Source organism: Thalia democratica, chromosome 1 (genome assembly GCF_965202585.1).
Source record: "Thalia democratica chromosome 1, ktThaDemo2.hap1.1, whole genome shotgun sequence".
Classification (NCBI taxonomy): domain Eukaryota; kingdom Metazoa; phylum Chordata; class Thaliacea; order Salpida; family Salpidae; genus Thalia; species Thalia democratica.
Window position 1 is genome coordinate 57,129,704 of NC_139165.1, and position 25,691 is coordinate 57,155,394.

At 24.8% G+C, this 25,691-nt stretch overlaps 1 protein-coding gene across 1 annotated transcript in view; it reads left to right on the forward strand.

Moving 5' to 3' along the window:
• Positions 1-5,141: 5,141 nt before the first annotated feature.
• LOC145849281 (plexin-B2-like) overlaps positions 5,142-25,691 on the forward strand; it is a 52,804-nt gene continuing 32,254 nt past the window's right edge. Inside the window, exons 1-19 of the mRNA XM_082954438.1 lie at positions 5,142-5,255; positions 5,882-6,078; positions 8,493-8,694; positions 10,453-10,664; positions 11,497-11,746; positions 11,904-12,105; positions 15,187-15,359; positions 15,678-15,878; positions 18,084-18,245; positions 18,446-18,574; positions 19,596-19,696; positions 21,256-21,391; positions 21,596-21,773; positions 22,084-22,234; positions 22,563-22,638; positions 23,037-23,221; positions 23,847-23,925; positions 24,730-24,819; positions 25,309-25,470. Coding sequence (XP_082810564.1) covers positions 5,918-6,078; positions 8,493-8,694; positions 10,453-10,664; positions 11,497-11,746; positions 11,904-12,105; positions 15,187-15,359; positions 15,678-15,878; positions 18,084-18,245; positions 18,446-18,574; positions 19,596-19,696; positions 21,256-21,391; positions 21,596-21,773; positions 22,084-22,234; positions 22,563-22,638; positions 23,037-23,221; positions 23,847-23,925; positions 24,730-24,819; positions 25,309-25,470 — 2,850 coding nt within the window. The 5' untranslated portion in view covers positions 5,142-5,255; positions 5,882-5,917. The remainder of the gene's footprint in view (positions 5,256-5,881; positions 6,079-8,492; positions 8,695-10,452; positions 10,665-11,496; positions 11,747-11,903; positions 12,106-15,186; positions 15,360-15,677; positions 15,879-18,083; positions 18,246-18,445; positions 18,575-19,595; positions 19,697-21,255; positions 21,392-21,595; positions 21,774-22,083; positions 22,235-22,562; positions 22,639-23,036; positions 23,222-23,846; positions 23,926-24,729; positions 24,820-25,308; positions 25,471-25,691) is intronic.

The following is a 25,691-nucleotide window of genomic DNA, read 5'->3' on the forward strand; positions in this document are numbered from 1 at the left end:
AGTTTAAATAAGTCTGTTTCCTCTTATTAAAATTGCTATTGATGCTTTCAATTTCTAGTGCTTAAGCTTTATACCTTAATTTTTGTTTAACAACTTTATAATAGCATCGCATAGCACATATAATTTTATTTACCTATTATGACGCATAATCTTACAATTTTATTAAGTTTACTATTTTACAAAAATCTTTTTTGTTATCTACAAGAACTTTTGAAAAGGGTAGATTGAAAAATGTTAAGTTCAAAATAAACTGCAAAATGAATTGTTGTCTCAAATTTTTATATAAAGTTAATACCAAGAAGAAGTTATTTAGTACAAAATTTATAAGTTAACATAAAAAGCAAAATTTTTAACACAAACTTGTACTTATTTACGTTTTGATTTAGAACAATCAAAATTAAGTATTTAAATGCATTGACTAACAACAAAAATAAAAACCTAACGCTCCAATGACATTAACAATCGACTGGCCAGATGAATAATCATTAAACACGTTGAAAAAGGACTCATCATTAATAGAGTAAAAGTGTTGCTAACAAAATTGAACTATAAAGTAAGCTAAATCTTAAAATTAAATCAAGGGTTGATAAAAACTACTTATTAGTTTTAATAACAAAAATTTAATTCAAATAAAAACTTTTTAACTTTAATTGAAATATAGTCAATTAATATAATCTTTGAATTTTTTGCAATATACTAACTCATTTAGAAGTTTGTTCCATACTTCAACTGACCGATAAAAAAAAATTATGCCAAGCCTCATTATTGAAGTAATGTTTGTACGTAATTTTTTTGCTATTTTCTCCCAGTAAGTAATTAGTTCTATAAGGTTTAAAAATTGATTGTATTTTAATTGCAGTTTCACCGTTAACTAGTTTTAAAAAAAAGTCATGAGGTCAAATTCAAGTTTCCTGTATTCTAATAATTTAATATTAAGTTTAATTAGTCTATCAAGGTAAGACATATCAGAAATATTGCAGCGGTTGAAGACTAATATGGTATATTTTCTTTGAACAGATTCTGTATGGTTAATATCTTTTTTAATTATGTAGACCAGTTTGGTGTGTTATATTTTAGCTTAGGACGTATTTAAATGAGAAAAAAATAATTAAGAATGTTTACATTCGGAGACTTAAAGCTCTTTAAATCTTGAATAGATGTACTTGATGCAATTCGGTAAACGTAATTAATATGGTGATTCCTTTTAACAATTTTAGCAATAAAAATTCAAAGATCTTTAAACAATTTAGTTGAAAATAAGTTGATACTGTTTATTTTAAAGTCAAAAGTAGAGATAGTAATGTTTTTTTGAATAATAAAAACTTGACATTTACTAGGATTTTAGTTTAATTTGCTTTACTTTATCTAAGGAGTAATTTAAAGTTATGTTCGATTAGTAAAACATTTTTTTGTCATCTGCGAAGAGGCTAATGTTGCTGCTAATATCAACTTCTGAAGCTGTATCATTTAGAAACTCTTTTAACTAACTAACATGACTGCTATGAATTTAGTATTGCGATAATGTTTTAACTTTTTCAAATGGAGAGACTTAGTCAAAAGCTTTAACTCTGTATAGATAACTTAGTAGACTTATTGCCTAAAAAAGATACCAACCAAGAGTGTTAGCAATCTAGTAATTGAAAACAGAACGTTTGGTTAGGGAGAAAAATAAATTGTTTAGGGAAGTCTATAAAACAATCCAAGTTTAAATCATGAAAAATGCGCTACTTTAATACTCTTTTTATTCTCACGCTAAATTAAAAAAAAAACTTTCCATATAACTGAAAAATAGACATTAAGTAAAATCTGAAAGAACTTTACACTTCATAAATTACCTAAATCATTTTTTTTAATTTAAAAATTGTTTAAAATTTAAAATATTTATTTAACAACTATATAATGCTATTTTTAACATCAAGAGAATATAAGTATAAAAAAAGTCTCAAGATTCGTGTTTTAAAGCCCTACTAAATTAAGTTTATATTTCTGTTTAAAAACAAACGTAATTCAGTAAAAATACTGTGTTCATCTAATTTGTTTAAGTTAAGATTATAAATATTAACTAATGATTTGTTGTACCTTATTTTATTGTTCTACGTAAAACTTTATATAAAAACTTTACATTAAAAATTCATTAAAAAACTATTACATTTTATTTTGTCAAAACAACTTGCGTTTAAAAGCGAATACTATTTAAGTTGACAAAAAAAAAGATTCATTTGTTCAAATTTTTATTTGAGAAAATAAAAACTAGAAGCGTGCAAAAGTGAAGCTCCGTTCAAAATTAACTGATTGTTTAAAATTTACGCAGTTCATAAGTATTTCCGAGAAAATGTAACGCCGTGCGAAAGTGACGCTTAGCAAAAATGTCGCCATGCAAATGTAACGTCTTTCAAAAGTTTGGACGTGTAAAAATGTCGCCGTGCAAAAGTGTCTACTCCTTCAAAAGTGCAGCCGTGCAAAAATGACCCTGCGTGCAAAAGTTACGCTGTGCAAAAGTGTCCCTCGTTCAAAATTGACCTTCCGTGCAAAAGAGTCTCCGTTCAAAAGGTCCCCTCGTGCTAAAGTGACGACCGTGCAGAAGTGACGCCGTGCAAAAGTGTCCCCTCGTGCAAAGGTGTCCCCTTGAGCAAAAGTGACGCTCGTGCAAAAGTGACACCCTCCCAAATGCTTATGCTGTATACATTTGGTATACTAATTGAGATGTTTTTCCTTTTTTATTGACTACGTGGGAAAAAAATCTCAAAGGTTTTATGTAAGAATCGATCAGCATGTTCCGAAAGTCTTGAAAAGCTGGTTTGATGGCCGTTCGGAGAAACCAACGAAAAAATACATCTCGGCGATTTGGCAACATTTGTTGGACAATCCTGATTCCTGAGTGTGCTAAAAATTATAAAAAGGAGAACTTTACAGTTTTAGTGAGAGCGGAGAACTCTTTTTAACTGCATATTCTGGAAGCCTTATGCATTCAATCTTTAAGGCCCAGTTTATAAAAGCTGAAAAAGTTCATATACCAATCTATTTTTTTAAAATCCTTATATTAAGTAATTTTAAAGTAATTAGTTTCTTATCAAAGTTTATTTTAAAAAGAAGTTTTAATATTAACATTTATCGCTGGTATATTTTAGATTGTTTTCAATATAACAAGTTTTATTAGTATACCAAATGTATACAGCATAAGCATTTAGTTAATTTTTAACATTCAATTATTGCGTCATATTATATTTTAAAACTTTAAACTACATTATGATTTTAATTCAATTTCTGTTCATTCTAGCTTAGTAAGATACAATTTCTGATGAGACTTACTACGAAAGTACTAAAACAAATTTAAGAAAATTAAAAATGAATTGTTTTTTGTCATATTTTTTAAATAAGTTATGCACCGGGAAAAAGCTTTTTATTTTCCAAGACAGTCTTAAAGTTAAACTCCAAAGAATAAGTTACGGAATGCTCAACTTTTAAATGCCATTTGAATTTTTGTTTTTTAAAGAATTATTTTTTCTATAAAAGTTCTCTGAGAGTTTGCTATTTTTTACTGCTTTAAGGATTTTATATAAGCTATAATTTTTAGTTGTTTTATTAAAAACTTATTTTGTAGTACTATTTAGCTGCTTTTTTCATTTACAATAACTATTTTCTTAAGTGTGTTTGTTGTTAAATGTATCATTATTACTTGTTTTCAATTTAACTTATTCGAAGATTTTAAGATTGCTTTTTTATGCAAACTTTAAAATATATCTTAAAATTACTTGCGTATTTATTTAATTCTGTATAAAGTATTCTATTGTAAATAAACTTAAACTTAGTTTACTCTACTTGCTTTTCTTGTTAAAAAAAATATATACTGCACTGTTTGTTCACAATAAACAACGTTGTTAAAATAAAATATTTTATTAAGATTGCATTAAACACTCGGTTGTTTAAAATATTTAACTAAATTATAATGCTTTACATTGATGCAGCGTTTTTGCTAAAATTGGTTTTCTAACAAATTAACTCAACGATATAAATTGAACCACCAGACAAAATAGGGTATTCAAGTTATGAATTAAGGAAAATTTGATGTCACACCTTACCAATCTTTGTTATAAAATTCATAATAAAAAATTAATATTATAGTTACTGAATTGGCACACAAAAAAAGTTGGTTACTATATTTAACACTATAAATCATACTTTATTTATTTTCCAGTCAAGTAAATCAGAGTTGCCTGGATTTAACAAGATTTTGTGAAAAAAGACCTGGAATTTCAGGAACAAAAAAACCTGGAAATTTAACAGTTTTTACATTTGAAAAAATGAAATTTTGTTTATGTACAAAAACATATCATATAAAATATTTTTGTATCCTTTAAAACTTTTTCTAAAATACATTTAAATTAGCATTAAAGTATCTTTTCAATATTTTTATACTGTTTAGCATAGTTTTTTAACTTATATTTAACTCTGTACCAAAAATAGACAAAAAAATTGTAATTTAGTTATAAATTTTAATAAAATATTTGCATACATAATTAAACATTTAAAACAACTTTAAATCAATACTAGTTTAGTTTTAGTTAATCATTGTAGCTATGTATTTGTATATAGTTGCTATACAATGTGTTTGTATAAATTAGAACACTATTATTTAGAAAATTTTGTGTTATAGATAATTTTATCATAGTTTAATTTAATATTTTTGAAGAAGCCATTTAGGCTAGAAAAAACGAGGAATAATTTTGAATTTGAATTTTTTTTATAATAGTGGAATTGTAGCAGAAAATAATGGAATTTGGTAATTTTTGGAAAAAATTCCTGGAACTAAAATAAAATTCCAAAAAATCTTAAATTTTTAATAAGTTTTTTTAGGAAAAACAAATAAATATTCTTCCATGTTTTACTTTTTAAACATCTTTGACAATGATTAAGTATTTATTTATTATTCTAAACTGTTAAATTAGGAACCCCAAAATAAACATCTAGCTTTAAAATATTTATTTTAAAAATAAAGACTGATTAGTCTAAAATAAGCTTTTTATTTTGAAATTGTATTAAATTTTGACAGAACTTAACTTAAAAAATGTTTAATCTAACCTATGTATCTTGTTAAGTAAGGCAATGTCCTGGACAAAAAGTTAAAAGGTATTTGTGGTGTGCACTGATAACTGAAAGGTTCTTTGTGCACCAGATCCTAGGACCAAATATTTTGATCGTCTTTTTTTATCGTTCAATAAACTGCAAGACAATGAAAATAAGATTTTTTAATACAGGTTGCAATAAAATACATTTTAAGTAGTAATACAGTAGATTTTAAATAGTTTATAACAATAATGTTTTTAATATCGGAGAATTAGTTTTTACCAAAAACAGACAAGCAAATCTGTACTTAGAAAAAGCTGGAATAAAATTTTAAAAACTTGAAGAGTATAAAAAACAGTGCCCACCCTGTGTTTTATATCTGTTTAGAGTAGTGCTGCTGACTGTAACTTTCATTTAATTGTTTGTCTGGAAAAAAAAGGCTGAGGAATGTTTTTATCTTGCTTCCTCTCATTTTGATGTTGTTATCTGTTTTTTAATTTATATTAACAATTGAAAAACTTTAAAATTAAGTGCTTTCAAACCTTTTGAATAATATCTAAATTAGCAAAATAACTTATTGCATTTCTCTAATTAATTACTACCCTTATTTAAGTATCTCTACATTTCTAATCTAACAATGTTCAGTTTCTCATAAACTAATTATTTAATTTAGTTTTGTTAGCATTTACTTTAAAATATGTTTTGTATAAAGCAATTCTAAAACCTAAGAACGAAATAAATAAATAACTTTATTTTTTATTATGATTATTTTTTGTCAGATTTATTATTAAAGCTCGAAATTGTGTATTTAAAACAGAAGTTATACTACAAAAGAAATCAGATTAAAGAATAAATGAAGAAAATAACTTTGCTGTTATTTTCACAAATTATTGTTATTTTTTCTGCTGAAGAAACTAATCATCATATTTTCAATAAGTTTAAAACCAAAGAAAAAATATCAAAATATCATGTCAGTCAAGAAACAAATTCAGTTTATATTGGATCTCTAAATAGGTAAGTATTTAATGTTGTAAAAACAGTATTTAATGTTAAGTATTTTTCAAATGTTTTTGTTCCAGTAATTTTTCTTGTGTTTCTCTTTTTTATTTAATTGTTTGTTTAACAAACCTATTTGTTCTTTTAAAAGTACACTTTATTATTTTTTGTAGTTGTTAATCACATTTATTTTAATATTAAAATAATTCTTGTTTTTAATTATGTGCCAGTACATCATCTAAAACTTGATATGAAATAAAATAAAAAAGTTTAGTTAACAACAAAGAATATGTTACAATCATTTATTGAAAAAAACATTGGATTTTTATCCCTGTTATCAAAGCTACCATAAATTATTTTTAAATTTTTTTAATTGCTGAATTACTGTGCTGCATTTCACCAAAAAAAATTTATAAGCTATTTCTTTCAATTTAAGTTTATAACATTTTTAGTTATAGTTTTCTTAACATAAGAATATAATTACATAAATACCTAAGAAAGTTACAAAAAGTTAAATGAAGAAGGATATGGCTGGAAAAGAACTTTTGTAGCTCAATAAATTAGGACTTAAAAAGTTGCTTAGTTTGTTTTAAAACAATGTTTTTCTAAATTAACAGTAATTGAAAGCTTATTTTTATTACATAGGAATTAATTATTTCATATACTGATATAAAATAACATGTTTTTTTTTCCATTCATGTTTATGTATGTAAAACATTTTAAATATATTTTGTTTTAGTTTGAAGTTTTAAGTTAAAGAAATAAGTTTTTGAAAATTTATTTTACAGCAAATAAAGAAGAACATATTTTCAACAAACATAGAACTAAAAACACTTAAAAACAATTAAAAATAACTAAGTAGAAAGCATTCTATCCTTAATATTTTTACTAATAAAGATTTTAAGTAAACTTTGAACAGGAAGTAATCAAATCTGTATGCTTCCTGAATTGGCTTATAGTTTTGATTATAAGTTAGTACAATGCCGAAAATTGATATTATACTTGATTATTTATATTAGAAATAAAAATATATCAAATTTCATATCATTTACAATTTTAACTAATAGATGAAATGAGCAAATCAAAACTATAAATTAACTAAACTTTTTTTTTCAAATTGTTGTCCCAAGACATAACAACAATTAGCAGTATATTAATATGATACTATAATAAAGTTAAATCACATTCAAGTTTCATAATATATTTATTCTTTCAAAAATTTATTTTACAAACTAAGTTTCGGTCAAAGACCTCGTCAGTGCTTAAATAAATCTTATTCAAATAGAATAGTTAAATATTAAAGTTAAATATTAAAAAAAGAAAAATTAAAGTTTCATAATCTAAAAACAAGTTATTTAAAAATTATTTTTGATTGAAACTTTCTAATTTTTTTTTAAATTATAGTGTTATATAAGTCTTATACTTTTTGCTTAGACATCAAAATTATTTATTCATCTATACATTTTACCTTGTTTTACAAATCAGATTTTCTGTTTTTTCAAGTTAGAATTATTAAGAAATGATTTTTTTTAAGCCTACAGTTATCACAATATTAAAATTTTTAGTCTAAACCTATTTAAAGTTATTTATGTTGTAGAGCAGTGAGTTTTAACATTTTTATCTGCTGGGTCATAATTCGTGCAAGTTATTTCAGCAAGCTACAAAACTTTCTCTTGTTTATTTTTCAATAAAAAATTGTGCTGCAGCATTCATACTTAGTTTTATTCTTCTAGTTAAAAAAAAATGAAATTGAAAATTCTACATAGATTTAAGTTTGAAAAGTTATAAGATTTGTAAAAGTTATAATTATTACAGTTAAAGTATTTTGCTATGTTAAAATGTCATCAAAATATCTTGTAAAATAACACTTGTCTTAAAACAAAATAGGACCTATTTTTCAGGAACATCTAAACAAATTTTGAAATTTACTGTAAATAAATAAAAAAACAGATTTTTTATTAGTTTTGTTTTAAAAAGAACTATTTTAGTTTATATTCTTTGATAAAATTAATAAATTTTTATAATGTTGCGTTAGTTTCACAAAAGTCATCTATGCAAAATTGACACAATGAAAAAGTGACACCAATGTAAAAACTACATTACTATTTATTTCTGTTGTTAACTATCCCCATAATTAACATAATAAGTTATGTACAATATTTTTTTGTAAATTTACAAAAGTTCTCAACACCAGAAAATAAAAATAATTTAAAGATATGAGCATTAATAAAAAGTAGTATCAAAAGTTTTTAATTTAAGCTGAAAAGTTTTGACAGAGTTGTTTAATTAGTTTTACATTTTTTATAGTTTTTATTTATATTCCTATTTTTGAGGTAAATAGATTTATATGCATAATCTAATTTAATAAACTCTTAAGAAATATATGCTTGACAAATTAAATAAAAATGTGTTTAAGTAACCTTTCTTTTCAGAATAGTTAGAACAGATTTACTTTTAAGTTCTGTTTTTGCAAATATATCAACTGGACCTGGAGTGAATTGTAAGTTTGCTGAACATTGTCATAATTGTGCATCAGGGATTTGTAAAAGCTGCACACCTGAAGATAACCTAAGTAGACTTATTTTAATTGACAGAAATGGGGAGAGATTAGTAACCTGTGGAAGCTCTTTTGAGGTAAGTTAGTATAGTTTTTATTGTTTTTTGTATTATATTTTGTATTTAGTATCATTTTTCAGCCATTAAAGAACATTTTTTGTTATGATAATAATAAAAAATGGTTAGAACCATCAAAAAAATCAGTCTCAGTCTTATACACACACTTAGAAGAGATCTTTTGTTTATTAAAAAACAAACTATTTCTATTCTGTAGAAAACCAAAAAATATATTAGCAACTAGAGAAATTTAAATACCGTAAATTAGATATTTTTTGTTAAAAATTTAAAATAAAACTGAAACAAAAAATAAATATTTTCTAAAATACTGCATTTTATACTTTTACATCTAGATTAAGGGCTTAGGGGGGGGGGGGTCCAACATTTTTTTTTGCAAAAATAACATTGAATCTTATATGAAAGCTTAAAGTACAAACTACAAGCCAGATTTTATAGAATTAAAAAATAAAAATATTATTTAACTTTTGAGATATTGTGCTTTTTATAAAAAGTTTCCAATACAAACGTATGGACCGCAAGTTTTTTTGGGTCAATTTTCTAGAAATTTAAAAAATCACTAAAAACCTATATTCTCCTTCATTTTTTGAGATAGAGACATCAAATTTTCAGGAAACGTTCCTTTTATAATTTAAAAGACTTTGAATGTTGGAATTTAATTTTTTTTTTCTAAAAACTGGACTATGTATGCATTTTCAATCTGTTCTGGTATATTTTCCTTTTGAAATTTTTATAATGTATAGTTAGAGCAAATTGGTCTTTTATTTCATGGTTAAGTTTAGTTTTATTGTTTTTCCATATGTTTCTGTGGGCATTCCACCTCTTAGTAAAGCTGTTCATAGTTTGTACAATGTATAAATATTTGCATATTTTGCATGTAGCTGCATATATTCCATAATTTTTGCAATTTAAATCTTATCTAATTTTCATATTTTGTATTGTTTTATTATTACTTGTCATACTTTTACTATAATTTCCAAAATTTTCACATAAAAACCCCTTTCTCATTCAGCTATTTTGTTGGTTTCTTTTTTTTTGTAAAATTATTTTTGTATATTAATATATTCTTCGTGTTTTTGGTCTTTTATAAGTTAATCTTAATAATTCTGTATTATTACATTGTTAATTTTTGTTAAAGTTTATAAATTGTTTAAAGCTGGTTGCCCAAGTCACTTTTTCACCTTGTTTTGATTGTTTTTTGTTTTAAGATCTTTATTACATACTACATCTAATTCATTAAAGGTATTATTAATTAATTTTTTCCAATACTTGATCTACTGCATTTAATCTTTAAGTTAATTAGTGCATTTTCAAAATCTTCTGTTTTTTCATTGTATAGTCCATATGTGGTTAAAGTTAAACTTTTTAGGCTTTAATACTAATTATTGTGCAATTTTTTGTTGCTAGAAAAAAAAAAGTAAAACTAAAAGTAGGTTATGTGCTTTATAAAACAAAATAATTAAGTATATGATTATTTGTGTAAAGTCTTACTTTCATATCAGTGTTATATTTTGATTCGTTATATTGAAAATTATTTAAAACATTTTTTTCGTGTTCTGTAAATATGATTTTTAATGCAATTAGCAAGGATCAAAGGTCTTAATAAAAGATTAAAATAGATTAATAAAATTTGTTATGTTTTTTAAAATTCAATTTCAGTTGTTTGTTTCCATACTTGTGCCTGTTTGGCTAGATGCAGTCTGGGTTTTAATTTTTGAATTTATTCTTCATTTTGATCATACGGTAGAAATTTTTGTATAGGGATCCTGCGAAATAAGAGACTGGAAAACATTAAGGCTAATTACAAGAGGGGATTACAAAGATAGTGCAGTGAGCAATCAAACTTGTGTTAACAGCAACGAGTCACCTTACAGACATGTGTGTGGAAATATTAACAACTGCAATTGTGAAGGTATCATTACTCAAGGTATGACATCGGGATCCAACGTCCTGTATCTTGCTACTTTTGTTGAGTAAGTTTAATTTAATTATGATGAATTTTACTACTTTTAGTTTGAGTTTCCATTTTAAATCTTAGTGTTAAAAATAGAGGATTTGGAAACGTTTTTTGATATATTTTATTACAAACCTTTTGACTTTAATTTATTCATATGGTAGTAAAATTATTTCTAACTTAATAAGCAGAATTGGACTAAGCTTTTCGTTACTAAGTTTCAAGTAAACTTTATTGCTTTTACTACAGTTATGTTTGTAAAGTGGTAGTATTTTTATTTATTAAACTGTTGTCTAATAAACTTTTGAAATTTAAATATAAAATAGATTCTTTGTAAGCCACAATTGAAATTTAATTAAATGTTTTGTTACATAATTTTAAAACTACAGTTACAATTTCACCTGCTTGAATTTTTTTAATACAAATTATTGCAAAACTTTGCTTTTACAAAGTATAAGTGTTTTCCTACATAGTTGGCAGCATTGATTATTGTTGTTCAATAAAAAGGTGTAGTACATATGATAGTTTAAGTTAGTTACAGTATAACTTAAGCATAACTGTATATTTAAACTACTTTAATGACTAACAAAAATGTTTTATTTCTAAAGATGTCCTACAGAAATCGATACAATTTTTTCACAATTTAAGAAGACCATAGCTTTTTGGCTAATATTACCTTTAGAGTTAAGTGTTTAAACATTAGCTCAATAATTAGCTTTAAATGAGTAGTTTTCTATAATATATTTTCTAACTATTTATGATTTAAGTACAAAACCTTGTTTGAATACTTTTAAAAAGGTACTTTTAATTTATTTTATTCTCTAGTTAATAATTTTGTAACTACTTTTAAGACCACCAAAAGCAACGGAAGAAGAAAAAGGTAAAAAAACAACTGCAAGCATAGGAGTTTTTAGTCTACATAATGATAATAATGTGGAAAACAAGTTGTTTAAATTTTCCGTAACAAAGTACAACACCAATATATCTGGATTTTTTTCTCACAACAAACTTTACCCTCCAGAATACGTGCTAGTATTTGAAACTGGTGATTATGAGAATGGATACGTTTACTTTGTCATAAATACTTACAAATCAGCAGATGTAAGTTTTTAGGATTAAAAAAAAACTTGTTATGCATGTATGATATAAAAATTAATTGTGAGTTTTTAATCTATATAATGTATAAATAATCTAGTTGATGTTTTGAAATTTAAAAACTAAATAGTAAATCAAGTTAAAATAACATTTTTCATTACAGAAAAGTGAAGATGAATTTTCTGTTGTGCATGAGCCTGTTATAGCCCGAATATGTAAAAGAGACATGGGCTTTTTTTCTTACATTGAAATGCCGCTTAGATGTCCGAGAACAGATGAGTCTACGCTTGGAGGCCACATTAGTAGTGCTTACTTTGATAAACTCGGTGGTACACAGGGCAAAGTCTATGCCACGTTTAATCATGGTTATTTAAAATTTAATTCTAGAAGTTAAACCTAGCTGTCAAACCTTATTTAGAGTATTGAAAATGCTTAAGTCAAAAACATATAAAATTTTATAAAAATTATTATTTTTTAATCCTAGATCTGACCTAAATAAATACAGCAACCTCTCGCTTATTTACGCACGTTGTGTCCACAGAAAAAGTGCGTAAAGATATGAGAGATCGTAAAAATACGAGAGGTACCAAATATACTTACTATAATGGCTGTTTTTTGATATTGCTTCTAGTTATAAACAGACTGGAGACTTCTCCACTTTTAAAAATTTGTTTACTTTATTTATAAATATGAAAATAAAAGATAAAACTATACATATACTAAAAAAAGGATTTAAGTTTATATAAAATAAAAATACTTGTTTAAAACTTTTACTAATTTTAATAATAATAATAAAAATAAACAACTGAGATTAGTGTTAATTGTAAGCTCTATATTTATTAAGTATCACTGCTACGTTATGCTAGAAAGTTTCATTAGATTTCTTTTTTAGATGTTTATTCATATATAGGGCAAAAGTGCTGTATTATTTATTTGTGTTTTAAACTCTCATTATTTCATTATACTTTCATTATTTAACAAAGTCATATTTTTTAAGAATTTTAATTTAATCTCTTGTTGTTAACAAAATTTCTGATATACTGAGGTATTATAAATGTTTATTAGTTAGTCAAGGAACATAAATTTACTAAGTCTAAAGATATATAGAGGTGAGTTAGCATTTAAAAACATTTTTAAGTTAAACATATACAATAAACCTAATTTGTGCAATATTAAAGCAAATTAGAATTTTATTTTTAAAATTTATCTAGAATTCTAAAATGCGTAACTAAACGAGAGTGCGTAACGTCATGAGTGCGTAAAGATGCAAGAGGTTACTGTAAGTCGTATTGTTTAATGTAAATTGTTATTCTATTTCAAAGTTAATTTTGCTCTTAACTGTATTAAAAAAAAAAATTGTAATAAGAAAAAAAGAATAAATAAGTAATATTTTTATTAGCAGAAACTTCAGTTTTCAAAGTGTTTTATTTTAGATAAACAGTGCTATGATTTATACAAAAGTAGAAAAGTATCAGTTTGTTTTTAGTAATCTAATTGATAGTATCAAATTTTTAATGATTGTACCAACTTCATCTTTAACACTTCTATAAATTTATACAAAACCTTATTTAATTTTTTTAAGTTTAAAGATTATTAATTAAATCTTAAACAAAATTCATTGTTTAATTAAAATAAGAATTTAAGTAACGTACTCAATATGTTTTTTTTATTTCAGTTGCTACACACTGTTTTAGAGCTAAATAAAGAAATATGTTATAGCTTTACAGTAGAAATTGTGAAGTAAGATAGCCAAAATTACAATAAGAACAAAAGCATGAGAACAAACTTTATTTTTTCAATAAAACATTGTAAATTATATTTAAAACTAACGAAATAAGAATCAATATATCAATACCATAAGTTATGTAGTTTTAATATTAAAATAAGCCATAGATGTTCCTTTTAAATTTATGGTTATGTTGACCATGAAAACCGCAGACTACCATGACATCATACTATTTCCAACCTTAGGTTTCGATTTTCACAATTATTCGATATTTTACGTTCAAATTTTACTTATGTTCTTACTAAAAGAGCAACCACAGGGAAAAATGAACACAAGGTCCAATTATTATAAAGATGGATAAAAAAGTCACTATAATTAGGCTGTTAAGTCTAAAAATTAAATATGTAAAGGTCATAATATGTTCTTCAATAAAGCCTTTTATTTATATCTTGACCTAAATTACTAGTCAAAGTTTTGATGTTTGATTTTATTAAAAAAAACTGCCTACTTATAAATTTTAAATGTATGTATCTAAATACTCGTTTATTTAATTTAAAAAAATTAAAATATAAATAGCACCTTTAATTTATTATTTTATTCTAAAGTATACTAAGCTTTGTTTTATTTTTTCTTTGAATTAAATTTAAGATTTTACTTAAAATGTCAAATACATTTAGCTGTTTTTTTTTCTGCCCTTTTCAAGTTGTTCTTTTTGATATACCATACTTTTTTGAGAGCCTTTTGAAAGCTCCAAGGGAAAACTTTGTTGTGTACCTTCGTAAATTCAGCTTTATTATCCGTAGCTATATATTTACATTGATAATCGTAAAATCCATCTATTGACGAAGTTAGTTGTGTCTTTAAGTGATTTAGTCTTTCACTAATGCATTCAATTAAAAACTACTTCATTGGGTATCTTAAATTTTATCTGAGCTGAAGTTGGTAGACATTTATTTGTTTCTAAATTCAATTTTTTTTGTTCTTTTTACAATTTACCCTCTTAAATAACAATGTCTTAAATTTGAAAAGTCTACATTCAAAAAGTGTAAAATTTGAAGTCTCTAGCTCAAAAAATGAAGGAGAATTTTTAATTTCTGATAAAATTGATGATGAACAAATTACGGTCCATATGTTTGTATTGGAAGTTTTTTACAAAAACATATATATCTCAAAACCAAATTAAATTTATTTTTATTATATTAAAACCTACTTATAGTTTATACTTATATGATTTATAGTTTGTAGTATAAGTACCAATGTTAAATTTATTTAAGAAAATGTTAACCTCCCTATGCCCTTAAAATTGTTTTTGTTTTTATAGCTGGAAATTTCCAAATAATATTTTTGTGTTGTCATCATTTTTTACAAATAGATTTAGAGTTTTTTTTATGTTAACCTTAGTTTAAAAAAATATTTTCCAAGTTAAGCTGTTTACTACTAGTTAATAAAAGGTTAAACCTTATTCCTGATGTGTTAATACTATTCATTTAATTTGACAAAATTAAACTTATTTTTACATAAAATAATAATTAAGACTACTAAATATAACTTTAAAATTGAAGTTGCCCGTAAGACGTACCACCGTATAATTACACTATTTGAACCACGGTTCATCATAATTAGCTACGCAGCAACTGACTATATCGATTTTCAATTTTTCGCTATTATATCGTGCTATGTATATTTAACAAAAAAACTCTAACTTAATTATTGTTGAAAGGAAAAAATTCAACTGCGTGCCACTTTGATTTGAATGAAATAAACAATAATTACAATGACTCAATTTACGCATGTTGGAGCGAAAATTACGATAGTTGGTATAAGGATCGCACTTTCCTAATCGAAGATGACGGGGTCGATAAAAAGAAGACCTGCTGGACAGACAATTATAAAGTTTGTAGTCATAAGACTAAATTAGTTTGTGTTTACTTAGATTTAAGTTTCTAATTAGTACTTTTGACTTGTTCTAAAGCAATAACATTAAAAACCTTGGATTTTTTTTAAGACTTTCTAAAACCTTCAAGTAATTTTGTGTTGTTATAGTGCTAAGCGTCGCTTGTTGAATTTTTTTATTAACTGTTGTATTTGTGTGGTTTTAAAAAATAAAGTATAATGAATTATCTATAGTAAGTTGTATCGACTAAATACTTATTTCAATCAAGCATTAAAAATGGTTATTTGTTTGTATTTTATAATCATTAAATAATCTAGTGGAACTTTATTGACAAGAAAAAGAGTCCAGTTATTCAGCAAAATGAGCCATTTTTAGCACCTGAGATGCCGTATTACAAGAGATACAAACCAGTTAATGGAAGCTGCTATAACAAGACTGATAAAGACTTTGTAGACCCAGATCCCAAATATCTTAGTCCGGATGGTAGACCTAGATGCGTATTTCTTAGCTTTACCAATGTTAGTATACATTATGTTTAAACAAATAGATTAGTTTTTGTATTAAGTACATTAATGAAACTTACCTTGGATTTTACTGGATTTCACTGAATATTTTTTAAATTATAAAAAATACTAGATGTTTCTGGATATTGTTTTTTTTACTAATAATATATTTTTGTATGATAAAATTTAATTATTTGGTAATAGAGTATGCTTATATTAGTAGTGCAGTGTAGTATAAATTTTTATATGTATTTGAATTTTAAATCGGTTTAACAGTTTAGATGAATACACCATTTGCGATAGATATAGCGCTAATCGTTTTTAGCTTGTTTATATAAAATAAGCACAGAAATAATTTTTATATAACATAATAAATTTTAAAAATGAACTTTTGTATTTAGTATCAATAAGAAATGTTCCACCACTAAACAAAATAAAATTAAAAATCTATATTTTCCCATGTTTTTCATAAATTTCAGTTTTATCGGTTATTTTCCAGTTACGTTTTCGAAAATTGAGTTTTGCCAGAGTTTTAAAGTGTAGCGGGAATGCTGTGCATGACAAACAATACTACTAAATTACGGTTACAAAATTACTTCATACTTATATTGTTTAAAAAATTGAACTTATATTTTTAAAACAATCGGGAGTATGATCTTATGCTAATTTAAAAGTTATAAATTTTAGAAAATAAAAACTTAATTTTACAAAATACTATAATTAAAAAACTTAATTATAATTAAATATTTGTCGTTTATTAGTAGGCTTCCTTAGATCACGAATGGTTATGGATCAAAATCATAAGTCACAGTGTTGTTATATAGTTGAATTGAATTTCTCTGTTGGTTGGCGGCTTTAATTTTTCTCGAGTTTAAAATTATTACTAAAGGCTTAGATTTTTTTTTTGATAAATTTCAAAGCGTGTTTGTAAGTAATTAATCCACCTATAACTGTTCATGGTAATTTTTTTCATCTGTTAAGCTCTTTATTGCCAAGCTTGCGCTTTACTTAGTTAATTAATTTTATGCGTCTAAGATTGCGCTCACTAGCAATAAATTCTACGTAAAAGTATTTTTTGGTGTTCTTCTCTTCGACAGATGTGTCTAAAACAACACAGTCTTTGGAAATGCATCATGGAATAGCTATATGACCACAATGTACAAATTACTATACTGCACAACTATGATTAGTTTCCTGCTTACCCAAGCAGCTTCCCTATTGAATATGCATATGAAAGAAATTTAATATTTTCTTATGGTCCATTTATGTTATTCAGGATTCGCTTCTGTATAGAAGCGTACCAAGTACACAAGCGTTTTCCGTGGAATATAGAGACGAATGTTTTTCATACATGTGTTAAAAGACGATTAAAAGTAGTGTTTACCTTACTAATGTGCCTTTCTTTTTTAGTAAACAAAAACATTGCTATTTTAGCGGATCCTCACTGTGTAAACTTGTCAATTACTTGATTTTGGTCCTTATTGATAGTGATTTTAGGCGATCAGGTTCATTGTATAAGGACCTTAATTTCTTGAGACTGGTGGTGAATTCGAAATCTGTGCATGCATTAGCAAAGCGAATAATCAGAAGTTAAATTTTTAGTGATTGTGTGCTGCTACTGCATCATCTTTTGCGAACACAATTTCTCTTATTACATTTTTATTTTATTTCGTCTTTGCTTTCAAACGAGAAGGAAAGAACAATTTGCCTTCAGTTCTTGTTTGCAGATATATTTTTTCTTTTCGCTGTACTAAAAGAATGTCTGAAAAGAAGCAAAAAGAAACTTCCAAAGAGTGTTGTCAGTATACAACCTTACTTTTTGTAAGTATCCTGTCCTATAAAGTCGTATATAAGTCAAAATATACGTCGATTATGAACAGTTGTTTATATGCAGTTTCAAGTTATTAAAATAAAAAAAAGAAAAGCTAAGTTATTATGTTAAGTGTCAGAAATTAAAGTACAGCTGACACTATTTCATAAATTGTCAGTATATAATTTTATGTTTTAAACAGTTTAATAAAAGTTTAAATTTTAAAATAATGTTGTATATTGAAGCTTTCTGAACCAAATTAAAAATAAAACATTTCTTTATTTAAGTATTTAAAGAAACGGAAGTATTTTCAGTAGCGTCAATTTTTTTTAGCTCTTAATAATTACTAAATTATGATTCATTTGTTGTTGTATTATCTCAAAATATTAAGCAAAACTACTAAATATTAGACGGAATGTGGTTCTGATTTTCGCAAGTACAAGCTTCATCGGGATCAAACAGTAAATGGAACTATCATTTTAAATGATTATGGTGTTAATTTAACAAGTCTAATCGTGGATCATAATAAAGAGGTCGCCTTTATTGGTGATATAAATGGAAAAATACTGAAAGTTTGTTTAAGTATTATGCTGTCTAAAATATTGTTTTTCCATTATCATTTTACTGATTAAAACTTATTTCTTAATGTTGTGTTTGACAAGTCAAGTTTAGTGTTTACAAATAATATATTGAGTATTTAAAGACAAGCATCAGCTATATTAAAAAAATATCTTCAGTTAAATAGTATACAATTAAATATAGATTTCTTTAGGTCAATATAAATAAACGTCAAATATACGCTTCACTAGAATTGGGATTTACTTTAGAAGGTAAATTTTTGTGGAACCCCAAAAGTAAAAAACTAAAAGTTCCTTCATTTTACGCTAGAGGTAAAAATGAGGTAAGTATGAAATGAAAAATAATTGTAATCAAAAACAGGTTAGTGTAGTAAAACTATAAATCCATGTATAAAAATTCACTACTTTTCTTAAAAGTTAATAAAAATATTAGTGTGTTGTCAATTTTTATTTCAAATTTACTTACTCTTTTGATTGTGACAAGTTTTAGAATATTTTGTACTATAAGAAGTTGTAATATTGTAGTATAGTTGTAATTATAGTCAATAATATGATGTGTAATATTCTCACGTTTTTTTTTTCAGTAATTAATTGTGTACAGTATCAATAAAAATTAAATTAATGAAGTGATCATTTAAAAATTAAAAATGATCATTTATCTAGATTACTTAAAAATTAAAAATGGTGATAAGATAGATAAGTTTTAGTAACTCTAATGAAGTCATTAGGAAACCCATAATTATTTTTTTTTTATCTAAAGGAAAATTAAGTTTAAATTTCGAATTTAAGAACAGCATTGTATTATAAAAACTTGCTTATGAGTTTATAGTAATATTTAGAATATTTTTAAAAGACTAAATTATCAAAAAACCTACAAATTCCCAAATGTGCAAGTTGTTCAAATGAAAATAAGTTAAACAAGATTTAGGATAAATATTATGTACAAATTAGCTAAAGTAGGTACAAGTTTTTACATAAATTAAAACTAACTCTATTATTTTTTAACAGATTAAAAAAAAGCTTCATAATCGTATCGTGAATGTAAAAAAAGTAACATAATAAAGTAATATAAAAAGTTTAAATTGTTAATAAAACCTTGTAAATTCCACTTCGAGGTCAAACAAGAGGTACCCTCTGCTTAACTTTACGAAGATAATGTTTTGAAAAAAAAACTTTGTTAAAATTTTATTTTATTTAACATAAAAAATAAAATTTTTATCAGTGTCGTGTTCTAAAATTTAATTTATACTAATTATCTTAAAATAATTTTTGACCTGCTTAATAGATTAATTTCAATTCCTAGAAACATTAAATTAATTTTATATAATATAAACAAATTACCAGGTAGTTTTAGTGAAGGCTGCGTTTTGCAATATGTATCATGATTGTGCTTCATGCCACTTGTCTAAAGATGTTTATTGCGGTTGGTGTACTTTACAAAACAAGTAAGTTTTATTTAAAGATTCTGTTTTTTGTCAGACTAGTTTTCTAAAAAGTTTTTTATATAAATTTATTTTCTTTTTCTTTGAGTGTACTGAGTTAGTGGCTTAGGTCTTGATGCCTGAGTCCAACATTCCTCAATAAACAATACAGTGATAATAATAAAAATAATATAGATTTAAAAGTATAGCAGTTTTTAAGTTGTTTTGATTAAAGTTATTTAAAATTATTATTCTGTGTAAATTATATCACTTGTAATTTAGGTGTAAAAATAATATTTTAAGTATTATTTTAGTTTTTAAAATACAAAAAATAAGTATGCCTTATTCAAATTACTTATAAATTATTTAGTGTTCTTTTATTTGGTTATACATTTTACTGCACTCTTTTCAGGTAATATATGTTTCACCTTAAAAATAAAACGAAATTACAGTAGTCTGCTACTTAAGTTCGTTTTCTAAATTTTACACTTCTGACTTCTGAGCCAAAATTTTATGTTTTAAATAATTAAAAAGATGTTGAACAATAAATGAAGAAATTCATAGTTTTTTAATTAATCTGAGTTAAATTTAATGTAGATAAGCGAAAAATACGGTGTCAGTATAGAATAACAAGTATACATAGTATAGTAAACATTAAATTATCTTATGAAAAAACTTTAACAATGAAACTGACTAGAACTGGATGCTTTTAAAAACATTTAGTTATATTAGCTTTTTATCTAAGTCTAGACGACTCTTTGTTGTTGTCTTTGTACTACTTTATGATTTAAATAGTTTTTAATGATCAAAAGTTTTAATTTAATAAACTATTATCGTGATTTCAAAAAATCAGAAGTAGTGAAAATACGACAAAACAAACAAAATAATTTGTTTTGTACTAAATTGACCTAAATAAAAACATACAGACTGCAGAAATTCTGGTTTAAATTATTAAAGGCCAGTTTTTTGCTGAGTTCGAACTTTAGGGCTGCGTTCAAAGTACGAATTCAACGACTGACTAAAAAATTTTCTTCAAAACTTGTTTGTTTTTTAAAGCAAATATAACTTTTATGTAAATTCATTGAAATAAAAAGTGATGCTTTTTTAATAAAACACTTTCAAGTTATCCCACTACAAGTATTTGAATTTATTTTATGTAAAACTTAGCATTAAATTTCTTTATTATTCATAGTTATAAAATTTCTAGCCGTATAGCTAAAATAAAAAAAGTTATGATCAAGTTTATTAGTAATAAACCGTGTTTTTTGATGAACATGGATTTCAATTAATTTAGCTCAGAAACACTACTAAATTCTTCGGAAAAAGTTATTAAAATATAAAAGTTCTATAAAGGTCTATACATATATTTATTTTCAACTTTACGGATTGTTTGCTAAAAGTTGTATTTTAAAATCTCTGATTTAGACAGTAAGTTCTGGAAAATCTCTGAACAAATTTCAAAAAAGTGTGGTAATCTTCACTATTTGGCTGTAAAAATTTAATGTTTAGGTCTTACAGTTTATCAGTTTTAATTGAAGATATAAAACTTTAGTAATTGTTTACTCAAGTACCGAAATTTTTAGGTGCACTACAAAAGACGAATGTATATCTGGCAAAGTTGAGAAATATAGATGGTTGGTTCCTGGTCAGGACGTTTGTGTTCGAAACATTAACAGTTTGGTGTATTCTGTTACATACAAACTTCCAGTGAAACTTAAAGTCTGTGTTGATTTCTTAAAATTGAGAATTCATCGTTTAAAAAAATAAAACTAAAAAATAATTTATTACTTTTATAACCTCTTTTTTGTAAATTCTGTTGTCATTGGCCAAAATTAAGAATTTTTTCTAACTTTGATATAGTTTATTTTCATTTCTTTGGTACAACTAGAATTAATATATAAATTACTATATTAAACTTCACAGATATTATCACTACCTGTTCTGAAAACTAATTCAGAGCTTAATTACGCGTGTAAGTTAGAAGGCAGCAATGATCAATACAATGCAAAAGTTGATTTTTCTCACTCGGAAAAATTTTCCGTTCTCGAGTGTAATATTCCACTGCAAAGCCAAATTTCTAATATTTCAACATTAGATAAAGGTTAAGTAATAAATAAGGAAAAAATTGTTTTAAGAAAAGTTAATAAGTTTATCTAATTATTATAATATTTCTAGTAAGGTGTCGACATATTAATTAAGTTAAATCTTTTACAAGTACTAATAAATGTGTTTGGGAATAATAAATTTTACAAATATAGTAAATTAAGTTATTTAATAAGCTTCTCTAATGTTTTTTTAACTCATTTACTCGTTTTGGACGTTTTAGCTTAACATTTTTATATTTGAAAAAAACATGAGATATTTCTATATTTAAAGGGAATGTTTACAGTTAAATAGTTTAACTATTTCAGACTACTTAGAAGTAGAAATTTATGTGACCTATGGAAACGTCAAAGTTCTAACATCAGTAATGATGTTGTATGATTGCTCGTATTTTAGCTCGAACGTACCACAAGTGTCTGCCCCTTGTGCTGAATGCATTTCTAGTCGTTGGGATTGTAGGTATGAATTTTCATGCTTAATTTTGTTAAAAAAAGGGTTTTTATTGATTTGACAATAAAATTTTTAGGCTGGAAAAATATAATTAGTATAAAGTTTTTTTGTTTTGTTTACATTGTTGTCTGAACAATTCACATTCTTAATATTTTAGTTACTTTTTGACTTAGTGTGCATAGTAAATTTCATTTAATTAATTAATTTAAAATAATAATGTGCAAATTAAACATTTTGTTTACTACCAGGTTTCAGTGCCAAAATTACGACCTTTTCAAGTATAATAAAATAGTAAACTGCATAATAAATAAAAATGTTAATTGTGAATATTTTTTAGATGGAATATAAAAAATCATATTTGTGTAGACAAAGAAGAAATTGATGAAAATCTTAAATGGATAAGTTCTAAACAGGTTTGAATGTCGGATCATACTTGACTTGATAATGACTTTGTGTTTTTATTTACCTTACAATGAGATTTAAAAAGTATATACACAGTGTTTGATTGTAAGTATAGCTAAAATTTAGAACTTTTTTATGTCACATAAATATGCCATATGTTTAAAGTAGTTTAAATATATAACAACAAATATTTGATAAACGGTTGCATAGTTACACTAATGAAACCTAAAATCAAAAAAAACATCAAGTGTTCCCTTGATGTTACTATGAAACTAGTGTATTCAAAATGGTAACTAACTTCTTGGTAACTTAACAATATAAATAGAATTGTGTGCTTGTTTACGTGCTAGCTATTTGTTTTTGAAATCAATTAGTATAGTGTTTAGCTTAAACCTACTTTAAATTACAGGTAACTCAATGTCCGCATGTTGTTATTGACTCTTCCACTAACAATCTTATTCACGTCAACTTGTCAACAAAAGTATCTTTGTTTGTCCAAAATCTACCCAGCAACCAAAACTATAATGATATGTTTTGTAGATGGAATGTTCACGAAAACAACACCGTGATTGCTAAAGCTACTCTAGTTAAACAGTTAGTATTTATTTAGTTTATATATGATGAATTTATATAATTTTATGTATTTTGGCTACAGTCAGAATAAAAAGCTCTTCAAATTGTATGGTGCATCAATTAAAACTACTTAAAAAATTAACAAGAGCGATAACGTTGTGTAAAAAAAGTAGATAATCGAGTTAAAAGTAGTATGCTTTCACCGACGAAACTCAAAGAAGTAAATGAGTACTTATGGATCAAAATCTTTATTTATATTAATAAAAAACTTGTGAATACAAAGCTTAATTTATATTTTTTGCAATAATTCAGACGAGACAGAGCTAAAGTATCGCACTATGTTTCAACTACTTTACCAATCCTTGCACTTAATTTAAATTGTATCGCATACTTTTCTGATCTGTCATAGTGAGTCAAGATAGCACTAAGTAATTATTGAGCAGAAATTTATGATATACATTTATTTTTACTTACTTAAAAAAAGTTAACAAACATTACTTACGTTAGACTATTTTAAAATGCTAAAAATAGCTTTCGCTTTTTTTGATATGATCATCTGTACATAGTATATTTGTTTATAAATATACTAACAAGTGTTATTAGAGTAACGTTTTTACATAGTTTAAGATAAATTTTTTCAAAACAGAGATTCAGAACTAGTTGGGTCTAATGATAAGCCTATGATGAGAGTAGATTGTGAAGATCGAAAATTTTATTATAAAAAGGTTTGAATTTAAAACTACATAAGAGATTATTACGTAATAAGTTTTATAAGTAATATATCTTTATTGCTACTATTTTTTTTCTAATTTAAATTTATAAAATATTTAATTTACTTTATATTTAACAAAATATTTTTGATATAAAAGTCAGTATTTATAACGATTTTTACTTAAATTAAAGAATTTTTTGAAAAAACTGTAGATTTAAATAAATTATCAAGTATCGTATAAAAATTTCAGTTGAATTTCAATAAATACAAAGTAAAACCTTTGAATAGAATATTTTATGCTTATTGGTCAGTGTAGCCCAATTTTTCTCAAAAAGGTATTAGTAATTGTATGGTAAACAATAAAATTAAATATTTACTCCTACATACTTTTTTTTTTAGCAAAGTGCTTTACAGTCTTTAATTTTCAATAGCAAGACGTTAGTACCTTTTTTATCGATAAATCACAATAAACTAAGTTTCATAATAGTACACTAAAAACAGCTAATAAAATCTTAAATGCATAAACATATATATGTATATATATATATATTATAAATAGATTAGTTTGTAGTTTTTCTGTCTTAGTACACACCACTAAATTATGGTAGTTGATATAAAGTATGTTGACTTATTATTTTGAAAGGCTTCTTTTTGTTACAAAATCTAATTAATTTAAAAAAAAATTCCTGTAAAAGCTAGCGATAGTTATAAATCGTTTATCTTGCTCAGAGTTTTAATAATTCTGGTGTTGTAGATTAAAGCTTTAAGTTTTGTAAGTAAGACTTCTGCAATACTAAAGAATGTTATCGTTTTACAGAATTTATCTGAAATAAACGGAACAATGCGACTGTTTTGGAAAACTAGCAATGTCACTCATTACATTGACTTCTCTAATAATACGTTTACTGTAAGTTACGTATTTTATAATCTTTAGCACTACTGAACAAAATGTAACAAAGTTTAAATCAAAAATTCGTTCTATAAGTATTGATTATTATTTTTGTAGCTTTTTTATAAAATGTTAATGCTTCTTCCAAAAGAAAAAATAGTTGATTAAATATTTTTGTAGAATCAAATCATTTTGAAGTAAAGATTTATTGTTTTTTTTTTTCATTTGATCTTATCTTTAACTTCTTTGAAGTTAGGCACTAAAAACTTTTCATAGCTTACAAAAGTTTAAAATAACATACGATTTATCAAAATTGTATAGACTTCTCATTCAAAGTAAAAAATCAGTACATAAAAAAAAACTTTATATGAAAATAAGTTTATTATTCAAAACTTAAAATTTTTGTATAAAAATAGTTTTTATTTTTAAGAAAAAATAGTTAGTTTTTGATATTGTCTTATAACTTGTATGTTTTATACAGTTTATATCAAAAACTTCATTTTACAGTTTTACAAGTGCTCCATTCAAAATGATTGTAGTAAATGTTTATCCATCGGTTCTAAATACAAATGTGGTTGGTGTGCTTCAAAGCAGTTGTGTAGTATTAGTCAACTTTGTAAAGCAGATTTTAGAAACTTTTCATACCAGTGTCCCTATCACAACATATCTGTAAGTTTTTACAATCACTCCGTTGTGTTTAGTTTCATATTTAAACTATGTACAGGGTTCGTGCGCGTCAGGCTAAGTCAGACTAAATCAGTTTTTTTGAAAAAAGTTGAAAAACGTCAGGCTAAATCAGTTTTTTTATTTTAAAGTTTGAGAATCTCAGTTTTTCTCAGTTCAAATGCTTGAAAATTTTTGATTAGAAAAAATTGAGAAATCTTTTTAAG